At 43.9% G+C, this 24521-nt stretch overlaps 1 protein-coding gene across 1 annotated transcript in view; it reads right to left on the bottom strand.

The window, feature by feature from the left end:
* The window catches only part of lg6h8orf34 (linkage group 6 C8orf34 homolog), a 172052-nt gene that overhangs the window by 11962 nt on the left and 135569 nt on the right, over window positions 1-24521 (bottom strand). The window contains 1 exon segment of the mRNA XM_029661256.2: window positions 5810-5960. Coding sequence (XP_029517116.2) covers window positions 5810-5960 — 151 coding nt within the window.

Genomic DNA, 24521 nt, shown 5'->3' with positions numbered 1-24521 from the left:
TTAATTTAAGATATTATATAAAATACAAAGACAATGCTTAATAGATGGGGCATTGAACAGTCAGCCTTACACAGGCTCTGCCATGAGAATTGACCACAAGTTCTCAATGGGATTAAGGTCTGGAGAGTTTCCTGGCCATGGACCCAAAATATTGATGTTTTGTTCCCCGAGTCACTTAGTTTTTTGTCTTATGGCAAGGTGCTCCATCATGCTGGAAAAGGCATGGTTCGTCACCAAACTGTTCCTGGATGGTTGGGAGAAGTTGCTCTCAGAGGATGTGTTGGTACCATTCTTTATTCATGGCTGTGTTCTTAGGCAAAATTGTGAGTGAGCCCACTCCCTTGGCTGAGAAGCAACCCCACACATGAATGGCCTCAGGATGCTTTACTATTGGCATGACACAGGACTGATGGTAGCGCTCACCTTGTCTTCTCCAGACAAGTTTTTTTTACAGATGCCCCAAACAATCGGAAAGGGGATTCATCTGAGAAAATGACTTACCCCAGTCCTCAGCACTTCAATCCCTGTACCTTTTGCAGAAGATCAGTCTGTCCCTGATGTTTTGTCCTGGAGAGAAGTGGCTTCTTTGCTGCCCATCTTGACACCAGGCCATCCTCCAAAAGCCTTCGCCTCACTGTGCGTGCAGATGCACTCACACCTGCCTGCTGCCATTCCTGAACAAGCTCTGTACTGGTGGTGCCCCGATCCCGCAGCTGAATCAACTTTAGGAGAAGACCTGGCGCTTGCTGGACTTTCCCCGAAGCCTTCTTCACAACAATTGAACCGCTCTCCTTAAAGTTCTTGATGATCCTATAAATGGTTGATTTAGGTGCAATCTTACTGGCAGCAATATCCTTGCCTGTGAAGCCCTTTTTTGTGCAAAGCAATGATGATGGCACGTGTTTCCTTGCAGGTAACCATGATTGACAGAGGAAGAACAATGATTCCAAGCACCACCCTCCATTTGAAGCTTCCAGTCTGTTATTCGAACTCAATCAGCATGACACAGTGATCTCCAGCCTTGTCCTCGTCAACACTCACACCTGTGTTAACGAGAGAATCACTGACATGATGTCAGCTGGTCCTTTTGTGGCAGGGCTGAAATGCAGTGGAAATGTTTTTTTGTGATTCAGTTCATTTGCATGGCAAAGAGGGACTTGGCAATTAATTACAATTCCTTTGATCACTCTTCATAACATTCTGGAGTATATGCAAATTGCCATCATACAAACTGAGGCAGCAGACTTTGTGAAAATGTATATTTGTGTCATTCTCAAAACTTTTGGCCATGACTGTACAGTAGATATTCCATTAAAAAATCTACCGTGTCCAGCTAAAATAGTCATTTACAACATTAACAATGTCTACACTGTATTTCTGATCTATTTCATGTATTTTAATGGACAAAAAAAAAGTACTTTCCTTTCAAAAACTAGGACATTTCTAAGTGACCCCAAACTTTTGAATGTTAGTGTACATTTGAAGGAAAACAGTGTATTTTACAATAGTTATCTTTTGTTTGTTTTTAATCCCATTCTTGAGCTCCCCTCAACCCCTCCTACATACAGTATCTCTAAAGACCATCCAGTTCTGAATGTATTCTTATCACGCTGCGCCTTGGTCTCCTCATTATGACGAACGTGACAATTCTATTGGTTGCAAGAATTTTGTATAATAATTTAAGTAGATTTATTTTGTATTTTTTTTACCTGGCGTCAAGAGATTTACAGAGTTAGCAAAACGTCCCACCAGGGTAAGCCTACACAAAACACAGCCCTTATTTTAAGTGTTTCTAAAATCCCCTATGGGAAAAATGAATTGTGGAAAAACCATTTCCCTCTTTGACTGCTAGTTTTTATGGGTAGTATGACTCATACTGTGGTACTCTATAGTGTGTAAGCCAGTGACAAAAAAACGAAATTTAATCAATTTTAAATTCAGGCTGTAACACAACAAAATATGGAAAAAGTCAAGGGTGGGAAAACTTTCTGAAGGCACATGTACATGGGTTCTTCATGCGTTGCCATACTATTCCATCACAGTGTCAGATCTGGGTTAGTCACTTGAGAAAACAGGATACATCTACTGAAACACCAAGTGTAGACCTATAGGAAGCGACTTGAATATCCAACTGTACGCAACAAGTGATAAATGAATACACGACTACTACTAATGTTGAGAAACTGTACATGAAGCTGCTTTTATGATGCCATATTTCGGTCAGTGTTTATAAGCAGTGAAGAAAATGCAGCAGTGTCATAGGTATGAGGGCGTGAAATGTCATACCTCTCCCACACAGCACCCATTCTACCATGACCGAGATCGTTGGTGTTTGACTCAACTAAACAGGATATGCTGATAAATAATCGGTTCCCATAAAGCCGATATGATCATCAAGAGCTTCTTACTGATGTTATGATAAACAAAAGCATTCTTTCAGTCGGTTTGGAAAATCGTTCTTCCTGACCTTAAGTGATTTGGGTGTTGATGCAGTCATGCTGTTACTGTAAGTGTGACGAAGATAGTTCCCCTTCCACTCCTCCTCCTGTTCTCTCCAATTAAAACATGGCTCTCACATCCCGTTTATTAAACATCTAAGACTGTGTCCCAAATGGCACACTGTTCCCTGTATCGTGCACTACTTTTCACCAGAGTCCTTGTCAAAAGTAGTGCACTATAAAGGGAAAAGGGTGCCATTTGGGACACAATCTATAAAAAAAAAATTCAGGAATGTATTTATCTGTATCCAACTTGATTAACTCACTGTAGTTAAAGTTCTGTGTTCACAGTCTGGGCTGATGCCTGGCCTCCAGACTAAAATAAGCGATGACAATTGTTTAAAAGACAATCAAGGTTGGAGGCATCAGGACTCAAATGCACTTAGCACAAGGCGGGTGGGAGGGAGGAGGCAGATATAATCTATTATAAACTCTTTGATCAGAAAGAGAAGACATTTAGTGATAGAGTACAGGACCACAGCATTACAACACCCTTACAACTCTTAGATCACATGCAATGCTTTATTGACTCCGGCTTCCAACCTCTCCAAAATGGAAACTTTAAAGACAGGCACACTGGCGGGCACACACACGTCAACGAATCAGTCATCTCTTTTCGTTTGGATAAAAATCTGCATGTTGTCGGCCAGAATGAGATGTACTCCCTGAATAACATTAAACAACACGATTACAGATAAATGATGTCGAACGGATAGGAGAATTATCATGAACTGAATTGCATTACCCTAAAACTGATCCCAGATCTGTGTCCTCAAGACTACTCCATTGCTGCCTTTGTTTGGCATAACAAGGAGTGACAAGGAGTTGGCATGATAAGACATACAGACTGGCAGTCAGACTAAGCCTAGACTGGTTCCAGGTCGGTAAACAGCATGTTTTATTAGCCATCTGCTCTGACTATTCACATTCCATATCATAGGACTAAAGCTAGTATTACGCACAGACTTCAATCATCAAAGAGATTAGGGTTGCAAAATTCTGGTGACTTTCCCAAAGTTCAGAAAAAAGTTTTCCAGAACTCCTCGTTGGAGGATTCCCGTAATCAGGAGAATTAAGCAATGAGGTAATTCACCAACTGGAATTCTCCAAGCGGTATTTATGAAAAACCTGGGGATCTTGGAAAAGTTACCGGAATTTTGCAACCCTAGTGAAGTTCTACTTGAGACATGACTAATAATCAAATGGGATCTTTTGGTGGGGGGAAAAAGTAACCTATTACTTATATCCACAGGGATTACAAAAGAAAGTAGATGGAACCTAATTGTATTTCAAAAATGGACTAGTAGAAGGGGAATGCACCATTACCACATCATTTGTGGTGAGAGAGGAGATAAAAGGAGAGGCGGTGAGTTGAAACACGGAACAGATTAGCAGCTAATAGAGGCATGAAAGACGGGGAATGAAGTTGTTCAACGTCTCCCTTCAATGGGGAGCCCTCTGATTCAATACAGCCTAACTGAAGTAAAACAACTAGAAATCAATGCCACTTGATGGCTTGAGGGTGTTTCATAAAGAACGAGTGCAAAGTGTGCCATGTTGTCAACACAACGACTTTAAGGACTTCTCTAGTGCCCCATACTGCCAGGCAGTGTACAAATCTCTATACACTCAGGGGAAAAACCTAATTTACACTTACATTTTCACTTCATCAGAAGTTTGGAATATTAGCCCCTGAGGGAAATTGCTAAGATGCAGCATTTAGTTCAGTGGAGTAGGTAGAGAAGTAGGTAGAGAAGTTGCCCCTAACTGCTTATACAGGGTCAGATCTTTTTTTAAATCCATTTAATGGTTAAGGAGAGTATTTGGGAGTTGAGTAATCAGATCTTAGATCTGTGGATAAGAGAAACCTCTACCTCAGTGCAATCAGTAGGAGGGTGTGGGGGACAATAGTCTATCGCTGTGGAGATGAATTATTGAGACACTCAACAGTGATATTTTTAAGAGCCTTTATTAGCTGCTCAAAATAAATGTGTTGCCAACACAGGGCCTCCTCTTGTGTCCCAAAGTCAGCCAGTGTATTATTCTCCTGACGGGACTGTGAGGGAGAGAGATACAACAGGCTAACAATGAGCCGATACGTTATTGCATTATGAGATACACAGCAGTGGCATTTTCAAAAGCTCAAAGTGTGCATGTTGCCAACATAGGACCTCCCCACTGTGTCCCCAAAGTGCCAGACAGGGTTCTGTTTTGCTAGTGAAAACCCTGTGTGAGGGAGACAGACCCATACATACAACAGGCAACCAATGAGCAGATGAGCTGAGGCAAGATATTTACCAGCTGTGAGTGCCTCTGCGTGACATTAATAGTTACACTAAGTGTGGTCAAAATGCTTGACATAACCCTAGAATGTAGACACGTATGTGGTGTACATGCAGCAGAGGCTGCATCCCAAACTGCACTTTATTCCCTATATAGTGCAATACTTTGACCAGGGCCTGTAGTGCACTACAGTAATAAGGGAATATAGATCCTTATAAACCCGTTTGGGACACAGAAGAGATAACCACAGCTTAAAGGGGGAATGTGCAGGAACAAACAATTGGGTGACACATGTCTTAGGTTGACTGTGGATGGCGACTTCACTCTTTGGTCTACTTTCATCTGGTTAATAAATTAATACTCTACGTCGCAGCCACCCGTAACGACCGTGACGAACGTCTCAGAGAGTCACCCAGACAGACGTCACGTCAACCATCGTTCAAAGAGAGGAGAGAGATCAAGCCTGATGGAAAGGCACAGTGACTGCTCCCATATTTTGGTCATGGTTCTAAGAACTTAAAATGTGTCAGGTCACAGCATGCGAAGTGTGTATGTGGTTTTATAAATTAAAATATGTCAGTTCATAGCAGTGTGTGTGTGTGTGTGTGTGTGTGTGTGTGTGTGTGTGTGTGTAAGCTATCAATTTCACAGAAGGTTTTAACGACTTACCAGAGCTGTATTTATTAAATTAATAAAAGATGCCGAGGGGTAAAAATATATATATTTTTTTCCAGACACTTTTAATTGGCAGATCAGTTTTTAATTATCCAATCAAACTGCACAAGCCCCAAATATGTTCTTTGGCAGGAGCTAGGTTTAATTCTGTGTCTCTCTCTCCCAATGTTCTCTTTCTGTCATATATGCGATGTTTAATGGGTCTGTCTGTCTGTCTGTCTGTCTGTCTGTCTGTGAGTGATTGTTTGAGCTGGGTTACCCACAGAGTTTGTCACTGTAAAAAAAAAAAAACACTCCTGTCACACAAAGAACCCCCCTCCACACACACCATACACACCCAGATAGATGCCTACCAGCGAGGTGTTTGCCCATGTTTTCTAGTTCTTTAGAGAAGAGGGAGTCACTTAGCAGCAGTCCCCCCGTCTGTCCCAGCAGCTCCCTGGACGAGCTCCCTCCTCCTACTCCTTTAACCACCTTCACATCAGCCTCCCAGACTGCCTGACGCTGACACAGAGAAGAAAGAGAGAGTGGGAGAAAAAATAGAGAAAGTCACATTAGAAGAAAGAAAGACCCCCTCAATTACAACATCATTGAATAATCAAGCTTTTGCTCAAAAGCTCAAAATGGGGGCAGGCCCCAGACATATCTGTTGTAACAAGAGGCAATTATTATATTTTATGGGCATTAGAAAAACTTTGGGTAACCACAGAGTGTAGATGAAAGTGGGTGGGTTGGCGGCGCGGGGTTTAGGCTAGCCTCGGATGGTAGAACATCGACTGGTAGACTACTAGACTGTCAGTAGTGGTCGTTTGAGGGGATTTTTATAAATAACAATCAATAAATTCTGAAATGGAGTGCAAGGATGTGTCCCAAGTGCACCCTATTCCATGTTTAGTGCACTACCCATAGGGCTTTGGGCAAAAGCAGTGCACTATGTAGGAAATAGAGTGCCATTTGGGATGCAGATTAAGGCTCCTGCTAGCCAGGCTGTCTGAGAGAGCTGATCCATCTACAGTACAGGCAGTTAACAAACAATACATCTAACAAACCAAACTGTTTGGAAATAGTTTCATAAGCATATGGATACCATTTTTTTATATATTTTTTTACAATATCAAAACTAGAAAAGTGTTTAAAAACTTTATGAACAGACATTCAGGGATCATGAATAAGCAAAGTAGACTATGGTTGCAATAGGCTGCTGGGGTAGCTGGGTTGCCAAGTATTACTGCCATGCCATACCTATTCCTGGCATCAGACATCATTTAGTAAGACCGGGGTTGCCAGATTCTGTAATTGGAGTACACATAATCCCCCCCCACTTTTATCCCAGTGATCACAGACAGGTCAGATGAGCTGTTAATCCAGTGGACCTTTGTGTGTCCAATGATAAGACTGCCATAGGGCTCTAGTTAAAAGTAGACGCATTAAATGGGTAATATGGTGCTATTTGGGACGTAGTTGTACTGAACCCTAACATGAGTTATAGTGACATCACTGGACACTCTTAGCGTCCACTGACAGGCTGGTTTCACATGATGGACTGTCCAGGCAGGCTAGTGTATGGATGGGTCCCAAATGGCACCATATTTTCGAAAACTGCACTATTTTCAACCAGGGCACATAAAGCTCAGGTCAAAAGTAGTCCACTATATAGGGAAAATGATGCCATTTGGGACGCACACGTCTAAAGGCACAGATCTGATGAGAGACATACAGCTTCTCTCCACTACGTTTATAGACCAACCCAGAGGGATAGCTAACCTTCCACATGGGTTGTATCCCAAATGGCACCTTATTCCCTATATAGTGCACTCCTTTTGACGAGTGGTCTATAGGGAATCGGGAAAGAGTAGTGCACTACATAGGGAATAGGGTGCTTTTGGGACACATGCCTAGCCTAACACTGGTACTCATTGTAGGCCCCCTGATCTGAATGTGGATTGAGTGAGTGGTCTTAAAACATGTCCGCATAGAAAAGGAATGACGAAAAACAACAGGGTCTGTTGCCGGGCGCTGCCCAATGATAAATGGCAAAACGTGATTTTGGGGGAGTCTGGAGCTTTCCCCTGAATGGTACCCTATTCTCTAAAGCCCTTTGTGCACTTCTTTTGATCAGAGCCCTATGGGCCCTGGTCATACGTAGTCCACTCTATAGGGAATAGGGTGCTATTTGGGAAAAGGCCCTGAATTTGGTCTTTCTGCCTATTAGCGACATGAAGAGCTCTGTGGCGGTAAGACCACAACCCATCAGTAATTATAACCCTCTAACCAGCCAGCCAGCAGGGTGAAACATTACATGACATGTTCCTCTCTCTCTCTCTCCCACTCTCTTGTCCCTCTCCCTTCAGCATGACATAATCTAGTCATGTTTTTCTGGGTATTCTCTCTGTGGCATCTTTCGTGACATCTCCACACACAAACAGGCTCTGGGTAGAAGGCATCTCCCATAAAAGACCACAATTTAAACAGAACTCGTTGTGGTCTGTTATGGGAGATCCTGCCATCATCTTTTATTTTTTGACGACATGACTTTACCCAGATGAGATGCCCATTCCATAGAACAAAGCATTTTAGTATCGCAGTCACATCTAAATTCTCGCTCTGGGTTGAAATTCTTCATGGACACCAGACCTAGGATCAGTTATACACACACATAGACATACAGAACAGTATATTCAGTGTTTGTGGCCCTTATGAGACTCCAAATGAACCTACAGTATGTAGGCTCAAGTATTAGACATAATGAGCCAGCTAAACAATGCAGAGTGTTGTAGTCCACAGACCGACTGCTTTAACTACTGACTGACTGGCTCACTGGCTGGCATGCTGGCTGACTTGCTGGCTAACTGACTTGCTGGCTGGTTGGCTGGCTGACTAAACATGTTCTTTATCTCCCATACAGCATGTTGCCTATTGAGACCCTCTAGACCTGACTGTAACACTTGAAACTGGACATTCACAGATGTAGCCTAAATGACACCGTATTCCCCAGCTACATAATACTCTTGTCTAGTGGTCAGAACCACTGGTCAAAGGTCAAATAAAGTTGAAGTCGGAAGTTTACATACACCTTAGCCAAATATATTTAAACTCAGTTTTTCACAATTCCTGACATTTAATCCTAGTAAAAATTCCCTGTCTTAGGTCAGTTAGGATCACCACTTTATTTTAAGAATGTGAAATGTCAAAATAATAGTAGAGAGAATGATTTATTTCAGCTTTCATTTCTTTCGTCACATTCCCAGTGGGTCAGAAGTTGACATACACTCAGTTAGTATTTGGTAGCATATCCTTTCAATTGCTCAACTTTGATCAAACGTTTCAGGTAGCCTTCCACAAGCTTCCCACAATAAATTGGGTGAATTTTGGCCCATTCCTCTTGAGTTGGTTTAACTGAGTCAGGTTTGTAGGCCTTCTTGCTCCCAAACGCTTTTCAGTTCTGCCCACAAATGTTTCATGGGATTGAGGTCAGGGCTTTGTGATGGCCACTCCAATACCTTGACTTTGTTGTACTTAAGCCATTTTGCCACAACTTTGGAAGTATGTTTGGGGTCATTGTCCACTTAGAAGACCCAATTTGCAACCACGCTTTAACTTCCTGACTGATGTCTTGAGATGTTGCTTCAATATATCCACATAATTTTCCTGCCTCACGATGCCATCTATTTTGTGAAGTGCACCAGTCCCTGCTGCAGCAAAGCACCCCCGTGCTTCACAGTTGGGATGGTGTTCTTCGGCTTGTAAGGCTCCCCCTTTCTCCTCCAAACATAACAATGGTCATTATGGCCATACAGTTCTATTTTTGTTTCATCAGATCAGAGGACATTTCTCCAAAAAGTCCAAAAAGTGTCCCCATGTGAAGTTGCAAACCGTAGTCTGGCTTTTTTATGGTGGGTTTGGAGCAGTGGCTTCTTTCTTGCTGAGCAGCCTTTCAGTTTATGTCGATATAGGACTCGTTTTACTGTGGATATAGATACTTTTGTACCTGTTTCCTCCAGCATCTTCACAAGGTCCTTGTTCTGGGATTGATTTGCACTTTTCGCAGTACGTTCATCTCTAGGAGACAGAACGCGTCTCCTTCCTGAGAGGTATGACGGCTGCATGGTGCCATGGTGTTTAAACTTGTGTACTATTGTTTGTACAGATGAACATGGAATCTTCAGGCGTTTGAAAATTGGGGTCAATAATTTAGGTCTTGCCTGATTTCTTTTCATTTTCCCATGATGTCAAGCAGAGGCACTGTGTTTGAAGGTAGGCCTTGAAATACGTCCACAGGCACACCTCCAATTGACTCAAATGATGTCAATTAGCCTATCAGAAGATTCTAAAGCCATGACATCATTTTCTGGAATTTTACAAGCTGTTTAAAGGCACAGTCAACTTAGTGTATGTGAACTTCTGACCCACTTGAATTGTGATACAGTGAATTATAAGTGGAATAATCTGTCTGTAATCAATTGTTGGAAAAATGACTTGTGTAATGCAGAAAGTAGATGTCCTAACCGACTTGCCGAAACTATAGTTTGTTAAACAAGAAATTTGTGGAGTGGTTGACAAATAAGTTTTAATGACCCCAATCAAAGTGTATGTAAACTTCTGACTTCAACTGTACAAAACATCCTTCTTTAACCTGTCTCCTCCCTGTCACGTGTGACTAGGGTGGGCATTCTATGTTCATTTTCTATGTTTTGCCTTTCTTTGTTGTTTGGCCGTGTGGTTCTCAGAGGCAGCTGTCTATCGTTGTCTCTGATTGAGAACCATACTTAGGTAGCTTTTTCCCACTGGGTTTTTGTGGGTAGTTGTTTTCTGTTTTTGTGTCTGCACCAGACAGAACGGTTTCGGTTATTCCCTTTGTTATTTTTGTATTTAGTGTTCAGTGTCAATAAAGTAACATGAACACGTACCACACTGCGCTTTGGTCCTCACCTTCTTCCACCAACAGCCGTTACACTCCCCTTCATCTACACTAAATGAAGTGGATTTAACAAGTGACATCAATTAGGGATCATAGCATTCACCTGGATTCACCTGGTCAGTCTATGTCATGGAAGGAGCAGGTGTTTTTAATGTTTTGTACAGTCAGTATATATTATATATAGGGAGTCGTGTCTGTTTAGTCCCCCTGATGAAAACAACATCCATTTATTCACCAAGTTATGCTTTGATTCTTGGCATACTTTGTCTGTTTACATTGTGATGTTATCTAGGGTGGTGAATTAATAGAAGGTTGTGTGTATATTGGAATCCTGTGTGTCTTGCTTGGCTTTAGGACTCTACAGTACCATGTGGAAGGGCCCCTGTAGCCTTTAGGACTGTACACTACCATGTGGAAGGGCCCCTGTAGCCTTTAGGACTGTACACTACCATGTGGAAGGGCCCCTGTAGCCTTTAGGACTGCACACTTCCATGTGGAAGGGCTCCTGTAGTCTTTAGGACTCTACAGTACCATGTGGAAGGGCCCCTGTAGTCTTTAGGACTGTACAGCACCATGTGGAAGGGCCCCTGTAGTCTTTAGGACTCTACAGTGCCATGTGGAAGGGCCCCTGTAGCCTTTAGGACTGTACAGCACCATGTGGAAGGGCCCCTGTAGTCTTTAGTCACTTCATGATATACGGTTGTGATTACCGTCATGATTACCTCTACTCCTAAGTGTACGTGTGTACGTGTGTATGTGTGTGCCAGGTTGGATTCCCACATGGGCCAGTGAATATTATTTTGGTCCAAAAGAACCAAATGGTCTTGCAAATATTGCAGCGCATTGATCAAATTGGAAAGCTGTTACACTGGCTTTGATATCGCCTGGATGGAATTTCTTATTTTATCTATCTGGCTGTACTGTGTGAACTTTGTCTGCCTATCGTGATGTGGACACAGCCTCTACGTCCCAAATGGTAACCTATTCCCTATATAGTGCACTTCCTACAGGATTCTCGTCAAAAGTAGTGCACTATATAGGGAATAGGAAGCCATTTGGAATGCAGAGAGCATCTGCTTTTGGTGAAATAGATCACAGCTTTCCACTGCAGATGGTTGCACTTGGACCTAGTGTCAGAAAATCAGAAAAACCTGCCTTTTGGAATATCCTTCGCTTCCAGACATTTAACAAATGGTCAAAGTAGTGCACGATAGAGGGAGTAGGACTCTGGACATAAGTAGGTGACTATAGAGGGAGTAGGGCTCTGGACATAAGTAGGTGACTATAGAGGGAGTAGGACTCTGGACATAAGTAGTTGACTATAGAGGGAGTAGGGCTCTGGACATAAGTAGTTGACTATAGAGGGAGTAGGACTCTGGACATAAGTAGTTGACTATAGAGGGAGTAGGACTCTGGACATAAGTAGTTGACTATAGAGGGAGTAGGACTCTGGACATAAGTAGTTGACTATAGAGGGAGTAGGACTCTGGTCATAAGTAGTTGACTATAGAGGGAGTAGGACTCTGGTCATAAGTAGTTGACTATAGAGGGAGTAGGACTCTGGACATAAGTAGTTGACTATATTGGGAGTAGGGCTCTGGACATAAGTAGGTGACTATAGAGGGAGTAGGGCTCTGGACATAAGTAGTTCACTATAGAGGGAGTAGGGCTCTGGACATAAGTAGTTCACTATAGAGGGAGTAGGGCTCCAGTCCCGAGAGAGAGACTGAGTCACTCCTGTCTGAAACAGTCATTGCATTGCATTGTATTGATAATGATGTATGTTTAGATGACGACCCAAATTAGTCAAACTGTTTTTGTTTCATTTGTTTGTTGGACGCATCGATGCAAATCATTTTATTTAATCCAGATGAACAACAAATCTAAAGAACAAGGTTTGTTGTGTTCATCTCTGAGGTAAAGTACTTTTATAATTTGGTAATGAGTTATGATGAGGTCATTCATGTCAACGGCTAGAAAACCAACGTTGTATGATTCCACTCCCAGCCAACACTGCAGAAACCCAAAGCCGAGCCCAAGGTGAACAAAGAAAATGGAAGAAAATCCTTTGGTGGTGATGCTTCTGTCCAACTAACAAACATGGATCTGATTTCTACCTAAATTAGATCCATGTTGAGAGAGAGAGGATGGGAGTCCAGATTGAAATCGTTCACTGTTTACGTGTGTGTGTGTGTGTGTGTGTGTGTGTGTGTGCGTGCGTGCGTGCGTGCGTGCGTGCGTGCGTGCGTGCGTGCGTGCGTGCGTGCGTGCGCAGCTATGCGTGTGTGGTCAGCAGTAATATCCACCAGCACCACTAACAGGGAGTTTTTGGGTCCCAGTCGGCCCCGGTGCACAGCAGGACTGTGAGGGCTGTGTGCATGCAGTCATCAGCCTCAATCACCTTGGTGGTGGTGAAGAAGAAGAGCTAGAGAGACAGACAGACAGTATGCTGTCGTTTAAACTCTGCCCTTTTGAGGGCAGGAAAAGGCCAGAAAAAGACTCCTGTCTGGGTTTCTTACTCTGGTCTACCATGAATGATAAAGTTCTGATCTATTCATAACTGGTAAGAAAGGTTGTCTATTTGGGGAAATATTGCTTCTAAGCCACGTTCATCACCTTTGATACTTGATACCCCATGGACCCTGGTAAAAAATGGTTCAATGTTTGGACTTCTGGTCTGACCACATGACTCCTGGGCCACATGTTGCCCATCGTGTTGTGGCCTGGTCTAGTGAGGGACTGCTAGTGGGCAACCCAAGTGGAACAGGAAGCAGCTAGGAACACACACACCACTAGCAAGACCACCACCGCTACCTCATCCCCTTTAAGACCACAGGTTGACCTCTTCAAACCACTTAATAGAAGGCATGCCTGTTGTTTTCAGAACATGAGGATGGAGGGAGAGATGAACGTGATAGGGAGGGATGGAATGGAGTGAGGGAAAGGACAGGAGGAGGAAGAGATGAACGAGAGAGGGAGGAAGAGATGGAGTGGGGGAAAGGACAGGAGGGAGGGAGGGAGGGAGGGAGGGAGGGAGGGAGGGAGGGAGGGATGAATGAGAGTGCGAGGGAGTGATGGAGGGGGAGCAAAAGGGGGTAGAGGGAAAAGAGGAAGAGAAAGTAATCCAATATGATTTAGTCTTATTTATTCCTTTGTCTGCATGTGTCCCTTGTGTTTTCTGACAGCTCGCTGAAAACAACTGGTTGATTTATGGGCTTAACCCTGCATGTGAGAGACAGCTCGACTACACATCTGGTTTGTTTCCTCATTGTTTGGTGTAAAAATGTTATCTTTTAAAAGGGTATTCATAATAACGTTGTTTACCTGGTACGATATGATATTTGTTAGAAGGCTTTTTTGGGGTAACAAAAGTTTCATCAACAATACAGTTTTTGAAGAGCGTATTACTGTCTCTGTAAGCTGTCAAATAATTAATGAATTAATAGTGTTTTAACATAATATTTGAATGACTACCTCATCTCTGTACCCCACACATACAATGATCTGGAAGGTTCTCCAGTCGAGCAGTGATTTTCAAACTCAGATTCAACAACAAAGACCAGGGAGCTTTTCCAATGCCTCGCAAAGGGCACCTACAGTGGGGCAAAAAAAGTATTTAGTCAGCCACCAATTGTGCAAGTTCTCCCACTTAAAAAGATGAGAGAGGCCTGTAATTTTCACCCCAGGTACACTTCAACTATGACAGACAAAATGAGAAAAAGAAATCCAGAAAATCACATTGTAGGATTTTTTATGAATTTATTTGCAAATTATGGTGGAAAATAAGTATTTGGTCACCTACAAACAAGCAAGATTTCTGGCTCTCACAGACCTGTAACTTCTTCTTTAAGAGGCTCCTCTGTCCTCCACTCGTTACCTGTATTAATGGCACCTGTTTGAACTTGTTATCAGTATAAAAGACACCTGTCCACAACCTCAAACAGTCACACTCCAAACTCCACTATGGCCAAGACCAAAGAGCTGTCAAAGGACACCAGAAACAAAATTGTAGACCTGCACCAGGCTGGGAAGACTGAATCTGCAATAGGTAAGCAATTTGGTTTGAAGGAATCAACTGTGGGAGCAATTATTAGGAAATGGAAGACATACAAGACCACTGATAATCTCCCTCGATCTGGGGCTCCACGCAAGATCTCACCCCGTGGGGTCAAAATTATCACAAGAACGGTGAGCAAAAATCCCAGAACCACACGGGAGGACCTAGTGAATGACCTGCAGAGAGCTGGGACCAAAGTAACAAAGCCTACCATCAGTAACACACTACGCCGACAGGGACTCAAATCCTGCAGTGTCAGACGTGGCCCCCTGCTTAAGCCAGTACATGTCCAGGCCCATCTGACGTTTGCTAGAGAGCATTTGGGTGATCCAGAAGAAGATTGGGAGAATGTCATATGGTCAGATGAAACCAAAATATAACTTTTTGGTAAACTCAACTCGTCGTGTTTGGAGGACAAAGAATGCTGAGTTGCATCCAAAGAACACTATACCTACTGTGAAGCATGGGGGTGGAAACATCATGCTTTGGGGCTGTTTTTCTGCAAAGGGACCAGGACGACTGATCCGTGTAAAGGAAAGAATGAATGGGGCCATGTATCGTGAGATTTTGAGTGAAAACCTCCTTCCATCAGCAAGGGCATTGAAGATGAAACGTGGCTGGGTCTTTCAGCATGACAATGATCCCAATCACAATGCCCGGGGAACAAAGGAGTGGCTTCGTAAGAAGCATTTCAAGGTCCTGGAGTGGCCTAGCCAGTCTCCAGATCTCAACCCCATAGAAAATCATTGGAGGGAGTTGAAAGTTAGTGTTGCACAGCAACAGCCCCAAAACATCACTGCTCTAGAGGAAATCTGCATGGAGGAATGGGCCAAAATACCAGCAACAGTGTGTGAAAACCTGGTGAAGACTTACAGAAAACGTTTGACCTCTGTCATTGCCAACAAAGGGTATATAAAAAAGTATTGAGATAAACTTTTGTTATTGACCAAATACTTATTTTCCACCATATTTTGCAAATCAATTCATAAAAAATCCTACAATGTGATTTTCTGGATTTTCTTTTCTAATTTTGTCTGTCATAGTTGAAGTGAAAATTACAGGCCTCTCTCATATTTTTAAGTGGGAGAACTTGCACAATTGGTGGCTGACTAAATACTTTTTTGCCCCACTGTATGGGTAGATGGGTCAAAACAAATAGAATGCAGGCATGGAATATCCCTTTGGGCATAGTGAAGTGAAGGTATATAAATACCAACCTGCAAGAAAAAAAACGTCAAACTTACCGTTTTAAAAATGCTTGCTACTTCCTCATAGAGTATTATGTCATACTCCTGAGGAGGATGAGCTGACCAATCAGTGGTCTACATTCAGCATCACTCTGTCAAGGTAAATATAGTATTCTTTCCAACAAATATATCTGCATACTGTGTATTTTAGGATGTTGTGGATCCCTAGAAATTAAGTTTTTATTACAGTTTTGAAAACATAGCTTGTTCAAAGAAAGTGGTCTCTTGGCACAACTTAGCCTGGGTAGGGGGTAACCCAATGGGCAAAAACTATTTGAATCAACAATGTTTCCACGTCATGTAATTTTTTTAATCAATGTGATGACATTGAATCAACGTGGAAAACTGATTGGATATGTAAAAAGTAATAAAGGGAATTCCGTATTTTTTTCACCCAACTTTTAACCTAAATCCAAAGACATGGTGTCATTTCTTTTCATTTCGCGTTTTCATTTCACGCGGGACAGGGTAAGTTAAGTTGAGCTGCGGGACAGGGTAAGTTAAGTTGAGCTGAGGGACAGGGTAAGTTAAGTTGAGCTGAGGGACAGGGTAAGTTAAGTTGAGCCGCGGGACAGGGTAAGTTAAGTTGAGCTGAGGGACAGGGTAAGTTAAGTTGAGCCGCGGGACAGGGTAAGTTAAGTTGAGCTGAGGGACAGGGTAAGTTAAGTTGAGCTGAGGGACAGGGTAAGTTAAGTTGAGCTGAGGGACAGGGTGAGTTAAGTTGAGCTGCGGGACAGGGTAAGTTAAGTTGAGCTGAGGGACAGGATAAGTTAAGTTGAGCTGAGGGACAGGGTAAGTTAAGTTGAGCTGAGGGACAGGGTAAGTTAAGTTGAGCCGCGGGACAGGGTAAGTTAAGTTGAGCTGAGGGACAGGGTAAGTTAAGTTGAGCTGAGGGACAGGGTAAGTTAAGTTGAGCTGCGGGACAGGGTAAGTTAAGTTGAGCTGAGGGACAGGGTGAGTTAAGTTGAGTCGCGGGACAGGGTAAGTTAAGGTGAGCCGCGGGACAGGGTAAGTTAAGTTGAGCTGAGGGACAGGGTGAGTTAAGTTGAGCCGTGGGACAGGGTAAGTTAAGTTGAGCTGAGGAACAAGGTAAGTTAAGCCGCCTACACATTTCTGTACTGAGGGAAATATTACCACTACCTTTTTTAAACCGTGTCTATCTTGATTTCCCACTCACAATTCAACACAATCACGATCACTGTTTGGTCACAGGCTTAACACCTAACAAACACTTAACATAGGCCCTGTTGTTACCTCATTTCACAGCAAGAATGCCTTGCATTATGCCTTGGAAGAAAGCACTTAAATTTGCTCAACTTGCCATTGGCTCAAACATTGGCTCAACTTACCCCAAGGCAAACATTTTGACTATATTAGCCCACACAGCTACAAGGATGCACTTTCATGCTAGGTTTAGGACCTCATATTGAAGCTTATAGAGACCCCAACTTAAAATTATCTACTTTGGTTTAGATACAAGCATCATTAAACCTTGAACACGATAGATTAATTTGGTGAAAATCTGTTTTTTGGACCTAACTGTCTCACCACTTTTTCCATGTGGTTTCTTCCTTCACAGCTCCATGAAATGATGACCTCTTCCTAAATATTTGGTCAAATGATTCATTTTGTGTATAGTTTTCTAGAAACAGGGGTGGCTCAACTTACCCCTTTTGCTCAACTTGCTCCACTCTCCCCTACCATTTTTTTGAAAGGAAAACTATTTCACTCATATTGTAAGTAATTATAGGTCACGTTTCATAGAAATCTGGAAACATTGGACAGTTCATTTAAGGTGTTGAACTCTCCTCCCTCCGTGTCTCTTTCATACACCCCCATTGCTTTGTCCTCGTCCCTCACCCGTCAGTTAATGATGGACTATTGTTGCAGGCACGCAGCAGCACCCTAGAACACCTCCATTGTTTGGCTGCCCTTGGAAGTGTCCAAAATGGCACCCTATTGTCTGCACAGTGCACTACTTTTGCCCTATGGACCCTGGTCAAAAATAGTACACTATATAGGGAATAGGGTGCCATTTGGCCGGTTAATGATGAGCTATTGTTGAACTATAACAATCCAGCACTCCAGAAGACCATGGTTTGGCTGGCCTTGTGGATCCCAGCGTGTAGACAGTATGTCATAGTAGACCTGCCTTTGTAGTCTCTCAGGAAAGGAGAGGGAAGGGAAGAGAGAGGGGAGAAGAGGAGAGGGGAGTAGAGGAAAGGAGAGAGAATGGAAGAGAGAGGGGAGAAGAGGAAAGGAGAGGGAAGGGAAGAGAGAGGGGAGAAGAGGAGAGGAGAGGGGAGTAGAGGAAAGGAGAGAGAATGGAAGAGACAGGGGAGAAGAGGAAAGGAGAGGGAAGGGAAGAGAGAGGGGAGAAGAGGAGAGGGGAGTAGAGGAAAGGAGAGAGAATGGAAGAGAGAGGGGAGAAGAGGAAATGAGAGGGAAGGGAAGAGAGAGGGGAGAAGAGGAGAGGGGAGTAGAGGAAAGGAGAGTGAAGGGAAGAGAGAGGGGAGAAGAGGAGAGGGGAGTAGAGGAAAGGAAGAGAGAGAGGAGGAGAGGAGAGGGGAGTAGAGGAAATGAGAGGGAAGGGAAGAGAGAGGGGAGAAGAGGAGAGCGGAGTAGAGGAAAGGAGAGGGAAGGGAAGAGAGAGGGGAGAAGAGGAGAGGGGAGTAGAGGAAAGGAGAGGGAAGGGAAGAGAGAGGAGAGAAGAGGAAAGGAGAGGGAAGGGAAAGAGAGGGGAGAAGAGGAGAGCGGAGTAGAGGAAAGGAGAGGGAAGGGAAGAGAGAGGGGAGAAGAGGAGAGGGAGTAGAGGAAAGGAGAGGGAAGGGAAGAGAGAGGAGAGAAGAGGAGAGGGGAGTAGAGGAAAGGAGAGGGAAGGGAAGAGAGAGGGGAGAAGAGGAGAGCGGAGTAGAGGAAAGGAGAGGAAGGGAAGAGAGAGGGGAGAAGAGGAGAGCGGAGTAGAAGAAAGGAGAGGGAATGGAAGAGAGAGGGGAGAAGAGGAGAGGGGAGTAGAGGAAAGGAGAGGGAAGGGAAGAGAGAGGAGAGAAGAGGAAAGGAGAGGGAAGGGAAGAGAGAGGGGAGTAGAGGAAAGGAGAGGGAAGGGAAGAGAGAGGAGAGAAGAGGAGAGGGGAGTAGAGGAAAGGAGAGGAAACTGAAGAGAGAGGGGAGAAGAGAGAGGGGAGAAGAGGAGAGGCGAGTAGAAGAAAGGAGAGGAAAGGAGAAGAAAGGAGAAAGGAGAGGCTTGAATCAGGAGTGTAATTGTGTTATTGTCAATATCCTGTTTGCTGTTGGCTGCTCTGAATCAGTCGTGTCATTGGGTCTGTGTGCCTGGGAGCTGAACCGACCACATTCTATGTTAGTCCGCGTCACAATTGGCACCCTATCCCCTACATATTACAATTGGGCTCAGGTGAAGCGTAGTGCACCATATAGGGAATAAATTGGGTGTCATTTGGGATGCAGCCTAGGTGAGTCCATAGCCATTGCCAAGACAACAGGAATGTATTATCTGAAGCGATAGACCACATATTATTAATATCCTCCTGTAGCTGTGGGGTTAGGATTGGGTTAGAGGGAGGATGATGGAGTGTGTGTATGTGTCTGTCGGCTTAGGGTTGTGTTAGGTTAGTTGAAGGATGATGTGTGTGTGTGTGTGTGTGTGTGTGTGTGTGTGTGTGTGTGTGTGTGTGTGTATGTTTTTTGGATGCAATGGATAAAATCGTTTTTTATTGCAAATTAATTCTGGGTATCTGTTTTGTATTCACATGATCTTTTTTTGTATTGATGTACACTGAGTATACAAAACATTAAGAACACCTGCTCTTTCCCAGTGTGGATGATGGGGCGGCAGGGTAGCCTAGTGGTTAGAGCGTTGGACTAGTAACCGAAAGGTTGCAAGTTCAAATCCCCGAGCTGACAAGGTACATATCTATTGTTCTGCCCCTGAACAGGCAGTTAACCCACTGTTCCTAAGCCGTCATTGAAAATAAGAATTTGTTCTTAACTGACTTGCCTAGTTAAATAAAAGTAAAATAAAAAGGGGTTAAATAAAGATTTTTAAGCCTGGAGACAACTGAGACATGGATTGTGTACGTGTGCCATTCAGAGGGTGAATATGCAAAACAAACGATTTCAGTGCCTTTGAACGGGGCATGGTGGTAGGTGCCAGGCACACTGTTTTGTGTCAAGAACTGCAACGCTGCTGGGTTTTTCACGCTCAACAGGTTCCTGTGTGTATCAAAATTGGTCCACCAGCCAACTTGACACAACTGTGGGAAGCATTGGAGTCAACATGGGTCAGCATCCCTGTGGAACGTTTTTGACACCTTGTAGAGTCCATGCCCTGACTAATTTAAGCTGTTCTGAGGGCAAAATAGGGGTGCAATGCAATATTAGGAAGGTGTTCCCAATGTTTGGCATACTCTGGTGGATGTTAGCTAAAGTTGTATTAAATACATATACTTCAGAATTAATGTTATTAATATTGACAGTATGTGTTTTGCAACCAACTACATTACAATCGCATTTATATGGCTGCTTGCTCTTAACCTACGCAGAAAACACTCAATGTGCCATAGTGATAAATATTAGCTTCAACAGTGTTACCTCTGATAAATCTCCTTGCTGTGTGGGATTAACCTTGCTGTGTGGGATTACTGCATGGCAAGTTTGATTGAACGTTGGCCCATGAAGAGTGAAAACTGAAAACTCGAAGGAAGGAAAAAAACTCACGCTCACTAAAGTTCAAAGAGTCAGCCTTTCTTTTCTAATACGGAGTGCGGTGCGGGAGAGCAAGGCGAGCGGTGCGGGTTCTAGCTCTGCTCTGCATGCAGTCACAAGCAATCAATTGCCGACAAACAGACTGTTTCTCTTAAAGTTGAATTAGTAGACTATATTTAGTAGAAACCACAGCAGTGCGATCTCTCCTCGCTCCCAGCTCTCCAGGCTCTTTGTTTCTCGGGTCCATTGGAGGTGAGTAATGTGCTATTGTTTGTTCTAACAAATGAAAACCCCAAGCAGCCGGGGGTTTGGGCTAAATTTAAATAAGGCATTAGTTATGACTCCTGGCTGATGGTGGCTTTGCATGTAAGGGTGTGTGTGTGTGTGTGTGTGTGTGTGTGTGTGTGTGTGTGTGTGTGTGTGTGTGTGTGTGTGTGTGTGTGCGCACGCGCCAGGTCTGGTCTGGTGGGACTGGTGTGTGTTGGTAAGAGAGAGAGAAAGAAAGGGATGGAAAAGGCAAAGAGGATGAGGTGGATGAGGTGGATGCAGCAGGCCATGACTGGGCCTAGACACGCATGTTTGTTTGTTTGGCCAATGGCAGGTGAGCCAGGTATCATGTTAACAGCAACTACGGAGGTGGCACAGAAGTGTCGGCTGTAGGCCCTACCGGGGCTCTTTCACAATTCACCTTTCTTCGGTTACTCGCCTTCTTCTCAAAACACATTGGAGAAGAAGGTCTTAGGGGAAGGACCTCCTCCATTACAGTTGAGAAGGCGTTGAGGAAATAGGATGCAAGAAATCACGGAAAGATGAATTGAGATAGAGCCCTAGTCTTGAGGGTACAATGGGGGGAAAGGCAGTGGTGGTCACAGACCAGATTCGCTTAAGGTATTGGTCCTGGGAGGTTCAATTTCGGTGCCTGAGGGAAGTAATAACTTCTGGTTTCTGTTTCTGTCTGCTAGGTAATTGCACTCACCTGGTGTCCCCGGTCTGAATCAGTCCCTGTGCATAAGCAGAGCATGAAAACCAGAAGTATTTTGGCCCTCCAGGACCGGAATGAAACAGTCCCAGCCTAGAGGAACCAGGGAGACTGGACACAAGTAAGGCAATGCAGGAGCTCCTACAGTTCTTCAGGATAGCTGTTTTCTAAACTCACTTTTTGCATTGAGACAATCATTGTGAACGTGGAGCACCAAGACCACATGAAAGGAAACCACTAATATGGAAAGTCTGGAAATACTAGAGACTTTTGTAGGGGAATATGACAGCTATTGGGTTACCTAGGTTACGTCCCCAATGGCAACCTATTCCCTTTGCAGTGCACTACTTTTTGACCAGGATCCAATGGGCTCTGGTCAAAAGTTGTGCACTATATATGGATTAGGGTGCCATTTATGACACCTCCCTGGAGTATAAAACATTGAGATTGGGTCTGCCGATAATCAGGTGTATAAAATATTACCATAGAGGTGTGGGAGCATGCTGGCTCCATTGATAAAGTGGAGAGGTGGCCAGTGCCAAATACTAAAGACCCAGGAAGAGACGAGAGAGGTCACACACACACACGCGCGCACACACACACACACACACACACACACACACACACACACACACACACACACACACACACACACACACACACACACACACACACACACACACACACACACACACAGACACACACACACTTTGGAATAGAGGCCCTGCAATATATCAGCTGAACTACATCCAAATGGCCCTGGAAACATAAACCATCACATTCCTGCCCTGAAACATACACATAGCATTGCATCATGCTAATTATCTTGTTCTTGTTGCTTGTAAAATGTAAACATTTAGAAAAATCTTGACGACGGTAACACCCAGTCGAAGGGCTAGGTTTGATTAAACATAGTGCTTGACACTTATGAAGGAAATTGAGCAGAAATTCTTGGGAAATTACTCCGGCTGTTGCTTTAGGAACATAACCTTTATGAGTCAATTATCACCTAGAGAAGCTGGCACAGCTAGATGGTAGACCTAATGCTGTTGCAGCAGCATTAATGTTAACCATTAACAGCGTTCTGCTTTCTGCCGTTCTGCCCTTGAGCAAGGCAGTTAACCCCCAACAACAACTGCTCCCCGGGCGCCGATGTCATGGACGTCGAATAAGCCCCCCCCCCCCTCCGCACCTCTCTGATTCAGAGGTGTTGGGTTAAATGTGGAAGACACATTTCAGTTGTATACACATACGTGTGGTGTGTGTTCAGCTATCCAAGTCTGCTTTGTTTTATGGCTCAATGCTGAACTGTATAAAATAGAAGATATCCTTTACCTGGGGACAAACAGGAAGCCCTATTGACTGAAAACAATCTTCTATACAGAACATCCCTTGTCTGTGTCCCATGATTGCCTCCCAAATGGCACCAAATACCCTTCATACTAGTGCACTACTTTTCACCAGACCTCTATGGGCCATGGTTAAGAGGAGTGCCCAACATAGGGAGTAGGGTCCCATTTGGGACGCATCCAGTGAACCATAGGAAAGGCAGTGAGTGGAGATAGATACAGTAGATAGACAGACGGAGAGCTCGGCCATTGTATGACAGTAACCATTGTTTGTCCCAAGAAGTGACTCAACAGAACTCATTAAAGTATTACATGTTGTTTCCCATAGCTTGTTAGCTCCTCAGGGCACCAGAGCCCTGCAGGCCCAGTTAAACAAACACACTATTAGGAAGACAAATTACATTAGCCTTTCAAAAAGGGCCCAAAATAAGCCATTAAAGAGGAAAACAACCACATTTGGGGATGAGTTCCAAATGGCACCCTATTTCCTATGCAGTGCACTACTTTCAACCAAGGCCCATAGGGCTCTGGTCAAAAGTAGTGCACTATGTAGGGAATAGGGGGCCATTTGGGTTGAATAGTAGGCTTTAAAAACAGCAGTAGGTGGCGGGAGAGAGACATTCACACTTGGTGTTTCCATATGGGAAACATTAGAATATTAAAAGCTTGCTCTTAACACTGCCAACCGCTCGAACCTATGGAGACTGTGTGAGGAGAGCAATGGATAGGACATGTGCTGTACTGTACAGTGGTGAAGACAGACAAAATCTTGAGTTACTTGTGTGTCAGTGCTGTGACCCATGGACTGCAGAGTGTAGGGAGCTGGATCGCCGAGGATGCAGTTGGTTCCCTGTAATGCAATCCGACACAATTGGGGGTGGCTGGTTGCCTCCAGGTTAGAGTGTTGGGCCAGTAACTGAAAGGACACTGGTTTGAATCCTGGAGCCGACAATTAAATAAATCTGTTGCTGTCCTCTTAAGCAAGGCACTTCGCCCCAATTACTCCAGGGTTGCTGGACAATCGTGACCCCACTCCCTGTGGGTTTCTCAGGAGGAGTTGGAATATACCAGAAACACATTTCCATGACACACTTGTACAAGACACACCCACAAGTGTGTATCCGGACAAATATAAGCACCCCCATCCCCTGAGTTATTATCATTATTAATTGAGTTGAACAATGAAGATATCAGATATTCTTTCTAGCAGCATTGAGAGAATGCTATTTACCCCATCAACGTCGACCCGGTTACCGCTTTGATTGAATATTGTCTCACACCAGTCCTGCTGCCAGTTAGTCTGGAGCCTCCGCCCATCTGGTGCGCACACACACACACACACACACACACACACACACACACACACACACACACACTGCTAGGTGCAGCTCCAAATCCCTTTTATTTCTACAAAAAAAGCTGTTAAAGGCTTTTCCAACACTTGGTGTGGATAATTAAGCATCAAGGTATCGGCGTCTGCATACACAGACTGCTTTATTAACAGCATGTGAGTGTCTGTGGCACCGCCACACTCAATCTGTCATGTGTTAGTTAGTTAGCTGTCAGATGGCTACATCAATGCAGCACCAGGTCTGCATCCCAAATAGCACCCTATTCCCTTTATAGTGTAGTACTTTTGACTAGGGCCCATGGGGGGGAGGGGTTATATAGGGCATAGAGTGCTTTTTGGGGCAGACTCCAAATCCCTCTATGAACTCCCTTAGCAGGTGGAGTTATCACGAAAGCCAGCCAATGAACAATAATGAATTGAATGTGTCATTTCGTCTACCCTT

Source organism: Oncorhynchus nerka, linkage group LG6 (genome assembly GCF_034236695.1).
Source record: "Oncorhynchus nerka isolate Pitt River linkage group LG6, Oner_Uvic_2.0, whole genome shotgun sequence".
Classification (NCBI taxonomy): Eukaryota; Metazoa; Chordata; class Actinopteri; order Salmoniformes; family Salmonidae; genus Oncorhynchus; species Oncorhynchus nerka.
The sequence above is the reverse complement of the archived record's forward strand: the minus strand, read 5'-3'. Positions and strand labels throughout refer to the sequence as shown.